This window comes from Octodon degus, unplaced genomic scaffold, assembly GCF_000260255.1.
Source record: "Octodon degus isolate 3935 unplaced genomic scaffold, OctDeg1.0 scaffold00027, whole genome shotgun sequence".
In the NCBI taxonomy this organism is placed as follows: Eukaryota; Metazoa; Chordata; class Mammalia; order Rodentia; family Octodontidae; genus Octodon; species Octodon degus.
The window spans coordinates 15,543,044-15,556,148 of record NW_004524603.1 but is presented as its reverse complement, the minus strand read 5'-3'; the positions used below and the strand labels follow the sequence as shown (position 1 = coordinate 15,556,148).

Genomic DNA, 13,105 nt, shown 5'->3' with positions numbered 1-13,105 from the left:
CCCCCCACCCCACCCCCGTTCCGCCAAAAAAAAAACCCCACTAAATTCCCTCCTTTAAGGACCACGAGATAATTTATCTTAAGTCCTCTGAACACAGCCTGTTCTGCAGGAAACACTTAACAAATGGGGAAGAATTCAAGCGCCAAAGCAGCAAGCCATTCCCTTCAATAACAACGACCAGTTTATAAATATGTTAAGTTCGTGTTAAGGTGGCTAGGAAGCAGTACACAAAGAAGACAGCAATTAAGAATCTGATTTTGTTCACCCCGGGAACTGTTCTCCCTAAAAACACTTCAATACATTACACGACTGCCTAACGTCTCGTTTTTCAGGAAATATTAAAATACAAGTGAACAGATTCCCATTATTGCCTGTCAAGATTAAGACTACGCTTCCTTGGCAAGCACAAGGGCCTGAGTTCAATCCCCAGTTCCGAAAAAAAAAAAAAAAGATTAAGACTAAACAGACCACAGTCTGCAAATACGAATAATGAGGAAAAGATGAACACGTACTACAACCTCAATACTGGGCAGAAATCAGGAGAGTTAACAAACAGCAAAGTCCGGCCTCTCCGATAAAACCCTCCTTCCTCTTTGACCTCTGTGCATCCTTTCTAAAAAGCGTCTCCATCCAACCGAAAGGTACCCCTTCACCTGGTCGGAAGGGTGAGAGTTCTTCGGGCTAAACCACATCTTTCAGGCTCCAAGCCCAGCGGACGGGTCGCACGCGAGGCACAAAAGCCCCCGTCGCCGCGCGGGCGCGGACCCTGCCGCCGGGTCTCCCTGAGGCCCCTTCCCTGCCTCCTGCCTCCGGCCGCTGCGGTCCCCCGAGTCTCACAAGGACGCAACTCTGAGGTGGTCCAGGCCCGCGCAGAGGGGAAGGGGACGATCGGCCCGCCTTGCCCACGCGCCACACCCACCAGCTGCCTAGGAGCTCATTCCGCACCGCCCTCGGGGCCCTCAAAAGCCCATCAGACCTGCCCCGGCGCCAGCTTGCCGGGTCCCACGAGCCAGGGACACACACGTAGCCCCGCAGCTGTCCCGCGCTCCGCTGCTAATCGCGGGCGTCGCCACCTCATCCTCGGTGCAGCCGCCAGCACTTCCGGGCGCTCACGTGACGCCGCGGGACATGCCGGGAGTTGTAGTCCCTGAGGTCCTCCTCACCTAGCGCGGCCCTGCACCTGTCCGCTGGGGGCGGGGTTTCCGGAGGCCTCAGGCACCTGCGCTCTGAGGCTGCAGGGACGGTGCACAGACTGACAATGCGGGAAAGAAAAGAGAAATTTGGAGAGAACACAGTACAGATCGTGTTTTTCAGAATATCATTATTCCTTTTTTTGTGGTTATAGAAACTCATGAGTACTACCTGCCTAAACTTTAGAGGTGTTGGTGATTAAATGCAGTTAATGGTGATTAACTGCAGTTGCCCAAGAAAGCGGGACCTTTAATCAGCATCGGTCACCATTCTTTTTCTTTTCTTTTCTTTTCTTTTTTTTGGTGGTACCGGGGATTGAACTTAGGACCTTGCGCTTACCAGGCAAGTACTTATTCTACTGAGCTATCTCCCTGGCCCCAAAGGCAGACCTGAGACTCGAACCTACGACCTCTTGCTGTAGAGCCTAATGCGTAAACCGCTACGCTATCTCTGCAGCTTCGGTCGCCATTCTCCACGCGCACATCTGCCAAAATAGATCAAGAACTGGAGAGTTCAGTCTGGACAACTTCGTGATACGCTGTCTCAAAATTTAAAAGGTGGGGCCGGGGAGATGGCGCAGTAGAATAAGCACTTCCCTGGCAAGTGCAAGGGTCTGAGTTCAATCCCCGGTTCCAAAAAAAAAAAAAAAAATTAATTAAATTTAAAAAGATTAATGATGTAGTTCAGTGTGAGGGCCCTAGGCTTGAGCCCTAGTACCGCAAAATAAATAAATAAGTGAAATAAATAAATCGAATGACAGCAAAAAATAAAGTAGAAAGCAAAGTGGCTGGGGTGGAGGCAGATTTATAGAGTTTGAGATGAGAAAGAGTTCTGGTGGGGCTCAATGCACAAGAATGTATTGAATGCTATTTTACTGTACACTTAATATGGTGAAAATGGCTAGGCGTGGGGGCACACGCTTATAATCCCAGACTCAGGAGGCTGAGGCAGGAAGATTGCTGTGAGTTGGAGGCCAGCCTGGGCTACGCAGAGTTCAAAGCCAGGCTGAACTATGTAGTGAGAGTCTATCTCAAAGAACCAAAAAGGTGAAAATGATAATCTATACAGCGAAGGCTACACACATCTGCATTTGTGTGTATAAACAGGCACAAGTGCATACATGCATAACAAGAACAGTACATCACCCCTGCCACCATCACCAGATCCAAAGACACTTTTATCCCACAGCCTGAGCTGTGCTGTTTAGCCTTGGATTGGAGAGGGAGAGGCAGAAGCGCTTGACCTCCATAACCATTTAGGTGGCCTTGAACTCACAGTGGAGCCCAGGCTGCCCCCGAACTCACGGCAGTCCTCTGCCGCAGCCTCCTGCGTGCTGGGATTATAGGTATGTGCCACACTCCAGGACCCTTAGTCTCAGCCCTGAGGCTCTCTCAGTGCTGCATTCAAGTCAGCTGCCTTTTCTTAAACGTGGCTATTACCAGAAGAAAGGAAACATTTGCACCTAACTTCTTAGAAACTGACAGCTAGCGGGGTTACTTCCTGTGGTGGCCCACACACTGTGGTGAATCTTGACTTCCATTCCACTTCCAGTTCTCAGCCTGTAATGGTGACTCTCAAAGCCACAGCCCACAGCAGTGGAATTAGCAGTGTTCTTTCTACTTTTTTTTCTTGCTCTACTTACCAGCACTGGGCTATCTGACCTGAAAGAGAGGTTCCTGGAAGTGAAGGTGGAATTGTAGGGAAGGCAAATCATATTTAGAAGGTTATCTGAAGGGCAGACAAGCTAGTACATGCCTATAATCCCAGCACGGTGGGAGGGCTGAAGCAGGAGGATTACTAATTCAAGCCCAGCCTGAAAAACTTAGTGAATTAGCAAAAGGGCTGGGATGTAGCTCTGGGCAAAGGCCTAGGATTCCACCTCCAGAACCACGGGGGGGGGGGGGGGGGGGGGACAGGTTATCTGAAGAAATCATAGAAACATTGTCCTTGGACAGGAAATAAATTATCCTCTTTCAGTAAATTACCCATTTTACACCAGGCATGGTGGCCCATACCTGTGATCTAGCACTCACGAGGCTGAGGCAGGAGGATCATCTCAAGTTTTTTTTCTTTTTGCGGAACCAGGGATTGAACTCAGGCCCTTGCGCTTGCCAGGTAAGCGCTTATTCTACTGAGCCATCTCCCCAGCCCCATCTCAAGTTTGAGGCCAGCTACATACCGAGTTCAAAGCTGGCCTAAACTACAGAGTGAGACTGACTTTAAAACAAAAACACTAAACATTTAGGTTGCTGAACACGCAGACCAGTATCCTCCTTTAAGTGGAGATTCTACCTCTACCATCCGTGGACCAGTCAAATATGGGTCACCGAGGAAAACAGAGGCCCAAAGGAGTAATCCCAGCACTCCTGGCAGCTGAGGCAGGAGGATCACAAGTTCTAGCCCATCCTGGGCAATTTAGTGAGTTGGTAGACCCCGTCTCAAAATTTTAAAACGGAATAAATCCGGGGCTACAGTGACCAGAAAAGGCCCTGGATTGGAAGAAGAGAGGCGAGCAGCCCGCAGGTGCGGGTGGTGCCGGGCGCGGCGGTGGGCGGGGCTGCGCTTGCTGTCCTTTCACTTTCTCAGCCACTTGCCACCTGGACGGACTACAGTTCCCACCGCTCAGCAGGCAGAAGGAAGGGGCACCGAGGCTGCACGGGAAAGCAGGAGCCAAAGCAAACCTTACCTGCTTGGGAGGGAGAGACAGGTGAAGCGCAGGTGACCGAAGAGGGCGAGGGCTGGGGATGAGGGATGGAGGGGGTCACAGGGCAGCGCGGGCCGGGTGGCTCCTGGTGGATGTGCAGGCCGAGTGAAGTAGGCTTTGAGGAGCTTGTAGGGGGGCGGGAAGGAGGGGACAAGGAAGGAAGGTTTCAGCTCAAGTTGCAGTAATAAAGCCCCGGAAGTAGAAGGGCTTTGTTTAGTTAAAAAGTCAGAGAAAAAACAGTGGTTTAATTGTGCCTTTTGTCTGCGGGGTCATTCCGCCCGCCACCTGTGATTCACAGGCAGACGGTAGTGGTGGGTACCCTCTTCATCCTCTAAGCCCAGGTGCTCAGATATAGATCCAGTGTTTGTGTGCGTTTTCATTCATGTGCTGCTGTAGTCTTGGTCTTTTCTATGATGTTAAAGAAAAATGAAAGAATAAACCTGGGGGAAATGAAGAAAGCTGTCATAAGGCAAGCGTTATTATAGCACAACAAATTTAATTATCAGCCGGGCTTAGTGGTGCACACCTGTACTCCCCGCCCTCAGGAGGCTGAGGCAGGAGGATCGCTGTGAGTTCGAGGCCCTCCTGAATCACATAGCAAGCCCTTGTCTCGAAAAACAAAACTACCAAATGGGATAAGGTTTCATTTATTGTCCCAACCTCTTTGACAAAGAAACCTAATCAGTATCGCGTGAAGTAGAATGAAAGCCACTCAGGCTGTTCACTAAAAGGAAAAGTTCTGTTGCTTAAATATCTGATGAGCTGTCATGTGGAATAGAAATGTGGTAGGACACGGTGGAGAGAAGGTGCTCTGGGGCAGACATGTGGGAAGCCCAGAGAGGCAGGTTTGACCCACAGAAGTTGGAGCCACCCCATGAAAACAGACTGTTTTCAGGTGTGGGTTCCTTGTGATTGGCAATATCTAAGCACCAGTGGGTCTTTGTTTTAAGGCGGGGTCTCCCTGTAGTTCAAGCTAATTCACTATGTACCTCAGGCTGGCCTCAACCTCATGGGGATCCTCCTGCCTCAGCCTCCAGAGTGCTGGACGGACAGGTGTGCACCATCATGTTCTGTCCACAAGGGCGCCCCCTGTCTTTTCTTCTCGCAGGTGCACAGGGCAGGTCCATTCTAGGTGGCCCAGCCATGCAGCTCCCCAGCGCTGCCAGAGCTGCCGATGAGGATGTGGACTACCTGTTCAAGGTCATCCTCATCGGAGATTCTAACGTGGGGAAGACATGCGTGGTGCAGCACTTCCGGTCCGGGGTCTACACCGAGACACAGCAGAACACTATTGGGGTGGATTTCACCGTGCGCTCCCTCAACATCGATGGCAAGAGAGTGAAGGTGAGGACATCTGGTCAGCTGTGTGCTCCCCCAGTGGTCCCCAGAAAGGGGACACCAGGTAGGAATGCATGCACAACAAGGAAAACATGCAGAGTCTACCAAAGAGCCAGATGTGCTACACACGCGTGATGCCACAGAGCCCCGAGAACGGATGAGACTGACAAAGGGCTAACTTCTTTTTTCCTTTTTTCACTTTTTTGCCTAATACTGAGCCATAGCCCTGAGCTCATACCCAGCCCCTCTTTGAGACAGGGTCTCCCTATATATTTCCAGCTGGGCTCGAACTCACAGTGACCCCCTTGCCTCAGCCTCCCAAGTGCTGGGATTACAGGTGTGTGCCACCACATCTGGTTTTCTTTTCTTTTTTTTTTAAATTAATGAAAAATTCTGCTTGGCTTCTTTTTCACCGGTCTGTTCTGGCAGGCTTCTAATGATAGAATCTCCTGGATCTATGATTGCCAGCACGCATACTCTGTAGTATTTTCCACGTGCTGTGCCCAGTTCAATATTTTTGCCGCTGTAGTGATGGACACCAGTTTTGGCCAAGATGGCCTAGTACTTTATGTCAGATTTCCTCAAGGCTGGGCAGTTGTTGGCAAGGATGACCAATGTTACTTTGCCCTGTCTGATCATCTTCAGCGTCTGCTTGTACCCCAGCACGTATTTTCCACTTTTCATAATAAGTTGGAGCCTAGAGTTGATGGACTCCAGAGATTTTTTCGTCTTCTTTGCGGCCACCATCTTCCTGTCTTAGGTGCGGACGGCCCTCAACCAGGAGCAGCCGCTAAGATGGCCGGGGAGCCAGAAAGGAAGGACATCTGGTTTTCTTAGTGTCTCTTAAAATTTCCTTCCTTCCTTCCTTCCTTCCTTCCTTCCTTCCTTCCTTCCGTCCGTCCGTCCGTCCTTCCTTCCTTCCTTCCTTCCGTCCGTCCTTCCTTCCTTCCTTCCTTCCTTCAAGCACCATGGACTGAATGAAGTAGGCTTTGAGGAGATATTTAAGCAACAGAACTTTTCCTTTTTGTGAACAGCCTGAGTGGCTTTCACTCTACTTCACGTGATACTGATTAGGTCTCTTTGTCAAAGAGGTTGGGACAATAAATGAAAGCTTATCCCATTTGGTAGTTTTGTGTTTTGAGACAAGGTCTTGCTATGTGATTCAGGAGGGCCTTGAACTCACTCACAGTGATCCCCCTCAAAACCTTCACACTGAGCTACATCCCCAACCCTTTATATTTTTTTTTATTTGGAGACAGAGTCTCACTTAAATAACTGCCTTCCAAAGTTTCTGGACCACCAGACCTGGCCAGTTGTTATTACATCGGGGCCCCAAATGAAATGCAACAATTTTTTATCTTTTCTATTGATTTTTTTTTTTTTTTTTTGAGAAGGGTCTTGCTATGTTTAGTCCAGGCTGATCATGTGTGCGTGTGTGTGTGTGTGTGTGTGTGTGTGTGTGTATTTTAAGGAAGGCTCTCCAGGGTGTTCAGGGTCACACTACTGGACTCATAGTGATGCTCCTGTTTACAACCTCCCAAGTGCTGGGATTACAGGCGCGCACCACCACGCCCAGTCTCAACTGCCATCTCAGCGTGCCCCTGGGGTGGGACTGGCATGGCTGGCCTGGGGATCAAACCCCGGTCCCTGCACCTGCTTGCAGGCGCTTTAATCTGCTGAGCTCTCTGGCCCTCCCAGTTCAGGCTGATTTTGAGCTCACCACATAGGTCAGGCTGCTCTTTTTTTTCTTCTTTTTTTCAGGCTGCTCTTCAACTGGTTTCTTCAGCCTCCCAAGTTGATTTTTCTTTTTTTGGCTGGCTCAGGCTGCCTTAAGGGTGGGTCTGGTAAGGCATGAGGATCTGGGGATCAAGCGGCGCTCCCTGCACCTGACTGGGCTTTCCCCAGCAGGCGCTTAAACAACTGAGCTAACCTCCAAGGCGCCCTGATTTTTCAAGTTGAATGCACAAAAGATTGTCTCATTATCATTTTAATTTATACTTCTTTATTTGTGAGTGAGGATGGTCATTTCTATATAAATCTATAACCTAAAGGTGGATGTGTTGGTGCACGCCTTTAATCCCAGCCCTCAGGAGGCTGAGGCAGGGAGCTCATCACAAATTTGAGGACATTCTGGGCTACACAGAATCTGGGTGTTATGTCAACTTCGGCTTCTGCTCTAGTTGGCCTGTGTTTCCTATCTTTATCTCAAGAACCAATTCACACTGATGATGGGAGAGAGTGGAGACCCCATCCCCTAATGCTGTCAGGAGGCATGAGGCTCGCCACTGTTGCTCTGGACGCAGGGTGTGGAAGGCGACGAGGACAGACACTTCAGTGGTGCATATCGAGACAGCCCAGCCAGTGTCATCCCCTTTGCCAGCATTCGCACCCATGGGCAGGCTTGAAAATGAATTCCAGGGCTGGAGAGATGGCTCAGTGGTCTAAAGCACCTACTTAGAACAAACTAAGCTAAGCAAAGCACAGGGACCGCGGTTCAATCCCCCAGCACCACATGCCAGCCAGCCCCGCCCCCTGGTGGGCTGAGCTGGCCACACACACACTAAAGAAAGAAAGAAAGAAAGAAAGAAAGAAAGAAAGAAAGAAAGAAAGAAAGAAAAAAGAAAATGAATTCCAAACTCTGGAGCAAGCAATATTCTTGTGGAAAGTGTGAACAGAGCCCCTGGGGTATGGTGCAGGCTCCTCCCCTGGGCAGGACCCTTAGCTTAGGGGGCGGTTCCCCAGGTGACAACGACCCATCCAGGGAGCTCCAGGAGGAAGCAAAGAGACACATTTCTACCCTGCCTCAATCTGATTTTTTTTTTTTTTTTTTTTTAATCCTAGAGATTTAACCCAGGACCTTGGCACTGAGCTATATCACCAGCCCTTTTGTATTTTTTAAAATATTGAGCCATCGTTAGCCAGGTGTGGTGGCATATACCTGTAATCCTGGCACTTGGGAGGCTGAGGCAAGAGGATTGACAAGGGGGGCCTGCCCCTTAGCTCAGTTCTTTAAGTGGTTGCTTCAACAAAGCAGTCAGGCTCAGGTTGCTGTGGTTTGATCCCCACAACTCAAGCCAGCCAAACCTGCCCTGAAGGCATTCGGAGCAAAAAAAAAACACCAAAAAAACCCCTTCTGCCTTTTTGGGGCCAGGGAGATGGCTCAGTAGAATAAGCACTTGCCTGGCAAGCGCAACGGCCGACGCAGAGAGAACGCGCGCATGCGCGCCAGGGAGATGGCTCAGTAGAATAAGCACTTACCTGGCAAGCGCAACTGAGTTCAATCCCCGGTTCCGCCAAAAAGAAAGAAAGAATAAAAAGAAAGAGGGCTGGAGAAATAGCTCAATAGAATAAGTGCCTACCTGGCAAGCGCAGTGTCCTGAGTTCAATCCCCAGTACCACAAAAACAAATAAATAAATAAAACTGACTGCCTTCAAATGCCCCTAATAAAAATTCCTTAGAAAGAAAAAAAAAGAAAGAAAATAAGACAGGGTCTCACCGAGTTGCTAAATTACCAAGAAGAGAGCTTGCAATCCTCCTGCCTCAGCCTCCCAAAGCATGCTGGAATTATAGGCCTATGCTGCCATGTCATGTCCAGTTCTGGGGAATATTAAGTGGCTGAGGCGAACATGCCCGTGGACACAGACTCTCCCCTGCCCTTCTGCAGATGCAGGTGTGGGACACGGCGGGCCAGGAGAAGTTCGGCGGGCTGCGCGATGGCTACTACATAGAGCGGGGGCTGGGGAGATGGCTCAGCAGAATAAGTGCTTCCCTGGCAAGCGCAAGGGCCCAAGTTCAATCCCCAGCTCCGGAAAAAAAAACAAAACAAAACAAACCTGCCCTGAAGGCATTCGGAGGAAAAAAAAAAAAGAGGATTAACAAAAGTTTGAAGCCAGCCTAGGCTAGACAGTGAGGTCCAGGTCAACTTGAATTACATAGAAAAATAGGCAGAGAGAGAGAGACAGAGAGAGAGAGAGACGCAGAGAGAACGCGCGCATGCGCGCCAGGGAGATGGCTCAGTAGAATAAGCACTTACCTGGCAAGCGCAACTGAGTTCAATCCCCGGTTCCGCCAAAAAGAAAGAAAGAATAAAAAGAAAGAGGGCTGGAGAAATAGCTCAATAGAATAAGTGCCTACCTGGCAAGCGCAGTGTCCTGAGTTCAATCCCCAGTACCACAAAAACAAATAAATAAATAAAACTGACTGCCTTCAAATGCCCCTAATAAAAATACCTTAGAAAGAAAAAAAAAGAAAGAAAATAAGACAGGGTCTCACCGAGTTGCTAAATTACCAAGAAGAGAGCTTGCAATCCTCCTGCCTCAGCCTCCCAAAGCATGCTGGAATTATAGGCCTATGCTGCCATGTCATGTCCAGTTCTGGGGAATATTAAGTGGCTGAGGTGAACATGCCCGTGGACACAGACTCTCCCCTGCCCTTCTGCAGATGCAGGTGTGGGACACGGCGGGCCAGGAGCGATTCCGAACCATCACCCAGAGCTACTACCGCAGTGCGCATGCGGCCATCATCGCCTACGACCTCACGCGGCGGTCCACCTTCGAGTCCGTCCCACACTGGATTCATGAAATAGAGAAATACGGAGCAGCAAACCTGGTCATCACGCTCATCGGTAGGCCTGCTCCTAGCACTCGGCTTCTCCTCAGTGGTCTTTCTTGTCCTTTTTGTGGAACCAGGGATTGAACTCAGCACCTTGCACTTGCCAGGGAAGTGCTTGTTATTCCACTGAGCCATCGCCCCGGCCCCCTCAGTGGTCTTTCTGTGGGGTGCGGTGGCACACCCTGCATTCCTAGCACTCGGGAGACTGAGGCAGGAAAATCTCTGTGAGTTTGAGCCCAGCCTGGACTGTATAACAAGATCCTGTATCAAAAAACTAAAGAATGGGGCTGGTGAGATGGCTCAGTGGTCTAAAGCACCTACTTTGAACAAGCTTAGCAAAGCACAGGGACCGCGGTTCAATCCCCCAGCACCACATGCCAGCCAGCCTCGCCCCCTGGTGGGCTGAGCTGGCCACACACACACACGCACACACACGCACGCACACACAAATAAATAAATAAAACTAAAGAAAATGCAGATTTCTCACCTACTCCCCCAGTTGCCCATGGCAGGGGGACTGGGATGGCCCAGGACAGCTCTGTGAAGGGCATCCCAGCTCACTGCAGGCATAGGTGCTGGGTGGACCACACAGGAGGACATGCTGGAGGTCCCAAGTCCACAGCAGGCATCCCCATCATCCCCATGGCCCTAGGCTGAGTGTGGTGGCCTGCAATGAAGCCCCACACCTGCGACCCTGAGCGCTCTTAGCCACAGACCAATATGAAACTGACAGAAGTAGCTAGGCATGGTGGCATATGCCTGTAATCCCAGCACTTGGGCGGCTGAGGCAGGAGAACTGTCATCAGTTCAAGGCCAGCCTGGGCTACATAGTGAGACTTTGTCTCAAACAAAAAACAAAACAAAAACCTGGTGGAAGCTTGTGTGGCCCACGCCTGCAATGCGAGTTACGACCCCAGCCACTCTGGAGGCTGACATAGGAGGATCGACTGCTTGGGACCCTGTCTCCACAGAATATAAAAATGACTAGGGACCTAGCTCAATGGTAGCATAAGACCATGGGTTCAACCTCCAGGACTGAAAGATAAATAAGATGTTAGCTAGATCTGGTGGCACACACCTGTAATCCCAGTACTTGGGAGCCAGGAGTATCTTGAGTTCATAGCCAGCCTGGGGAAGATAATAAGACATTGTCTCAAAATAAAAAAGCTCTGAGGAGGGGGACAGGAAGATAGCTCAGTAGAATAAGTGCTTGCCTGGCAAATGCAGGGTCCTGGGTTCTATTCCTGGTACCGCAAAAAAAAAAAAAAGATTTATTTTGGGGCCAGGGAGATAGCTCAGTAGAATAAGCACTTGCCTGGCAAGCATAAGGGCCTGAGTTCTGAATTCAATCCCTGGTTCTGCAAAAAAAAAAAAAAAAAAAGCTCTGAGGATATAGATCAGTAGTAAAGGATTCACCTCCCCTGTGTAAGCTCAGGAGTTCAAACCCCACTAACACAAAAAGGAACAACAACCACTTACCTAACCCAATAACTCTTCAAATAGGGGCTGGGGAGATGGCTCAGTGGAATAAGTGCTTCCCTGGCAAGCACAAGGGCCTGAGTTCAATCCCCAGTTCTGCCAAAAAAAAAAAAAACCTTCAAATAGTGGATGATTAAACAAACATCTACACCATGGAATAGTACACAGCGATGAAAACAATCGCTGATACACTGAAAATGAGCTGCTAATACAATCTGAGTGCTCCCAAAGGAATTAGGCTGGGTGAAAAAAAAAATATATCAGAAGGTACATGCCGTAACCCTTCATTTGGGTAAGTTTTTTCACTTGCTATGTAGTTCAGGTTGTCCTTGAACTCATTCAGACTTGCAATCTTCCCACCTCAGCCTCCTGGGTGCTGGGATTACAGGCGTGTACCAATACATCTGGCCACTGTTTTCCTTTTTAGCTTTGGGTATTGAACCCAGGGCATCACATATGCATGCAGGGCAAGCAGGTACATTGGACAAGGCTCTGCGAACAGTGTACTGAGTCTGCATTGTATGTGAATTGGAGGAAAAGCTAAAAAGCTTTTCCTTCTGAGCCTCCAGCCCAGCAAGTCTGGCTCACTATCCTTGGCTGAAGCCCCCTTGTGCAGCATCTGAAGACTTGAAGTCTGGGGGAAAGGAATGCAAAGCGGAGCACAACTTGATGAAAACGGGTGGGCAGAGGGGACACACTGACTATTCTGCCCCAGGCAGCAACATACACCCCTTCCCTTGTGACTCCTCCTGGTTCTGAAAGATCTTACAGATTGGAAGCCAATCTGTATAAAGGTCTTGCTTAAATCCCTGAACTGCCCCTGCTGGGCTCCAACTTGCCATCCTCCTGCCTCAGCCTCCCAGAGTATACAGATGTGTCCCACCACACCCGCTTAAAATGCTGTTCTGAGTTTGTTTTGAACACAATCTGGGCTAGGTCACTTAGTGGGCTGTGTCCCTGTCCTTGTCCCCAGGAAACAAGTCGGACCTGTGGCAGAAGCGGCACGTGTTGTTTGAGGACGCCTGCACACTGGCCGAGCAGCACGGGCTCCTCGCCGTCCTGGAGACGTCTGCCAAGGAGTCCAGGAACATTGACGAGGTCTTCGTGCTGATGGCCAAGGAGCTGATAGCCCGCAACAGCCTGCAGCTGGACAGCGAGGGCGCCATGCACAGCCTTGCCCTGGAGTCCAGCCCAGTGTTCCTGGCCCAGGTCCCCAGTGAGAAGCCCCGCTGCACCTGCTGAGCAGGTGGCAAGGCCCACAGGGACCCTGAGATTCCAGCCTCCCAAGGGCAGCACTGCTGGTCAAGTGAAGCCTCACCTCTCCTTCCTAAGGCTCCCTCTTGGGTAGGCTGTCCCGGGGCCTGGATTCCCACCAGATGCCAAGGAATAGGGACACCAAGTTTCCTCAATACCTAGTGAACTAGGGCAGCAGGCACAGGAGAAAAGGGTGTGGTTTGTCCCATGCCTTTCCTTTCTTTGTCTTCCCCACACTCCAGCTGTTTTTTGTTTTTTGAGACAGGGTCTCACTATGCAGTTCAGGCTGGCCTTGAACTTTTTATATATACATATATAGCCCAGGCTGGCCTGGAACTCACAGGGACACTCCTGCCTCAGCCTCCTGAGTGCTGAGATTATAGGTGTGCACTATATTGCTTTTTGTTTTGTTTGAGATAGGGTCTCACTGTGTAGTTCAGGTTGGCCTTGAACTGATGGCAATCCTCTTCCTCTGCCTCCCAAGTGCTGGGATTACAGACAAGTGTCACAAGCCAGGTCCAATTGCT

General features: G+C 50.0%; 1 protein-coding gene across 2 annotated transcripts; it reads left to right on the top strand.

The window, feature by feature from the left end:
• The first annotated feature begins 3,781 nt into the window (after positions 1-3,781).
• Rab19 (RAB19, member RAS oncogene family) lies at positions 3,782-12,852 on the top strand. 2 transcript variants are annotated; one of them, XM_004629040.2, is made up of 4 exons: positions 3,782-3,898; positions 5,004-5,239; positions 9,675-9,858; positions 12,298-12,852. In XM_004629040.2, exons 2-4 carry the CDS (start codon positions 5,039-5,041, stop codon positions 12,564-12,566), a joined length of 654 nt encoding a protein of 217 aa, XP_004629097.1. In that variant the 5' UTR covers positions 3,782-3,898; positions 5,004-5,038; the 3' UTR covers positions 12,567-12,852. The 2 variants fall into 2 exon arrangements, with proteins under 2 accessions (XP_004629097.1, XP_023568656.1); XM_023712888.1 differs by having other exon boundaries at positions 3,782-3,909.
• Positions 12,853-13,105: the final 253 nt, after the last annotated feature.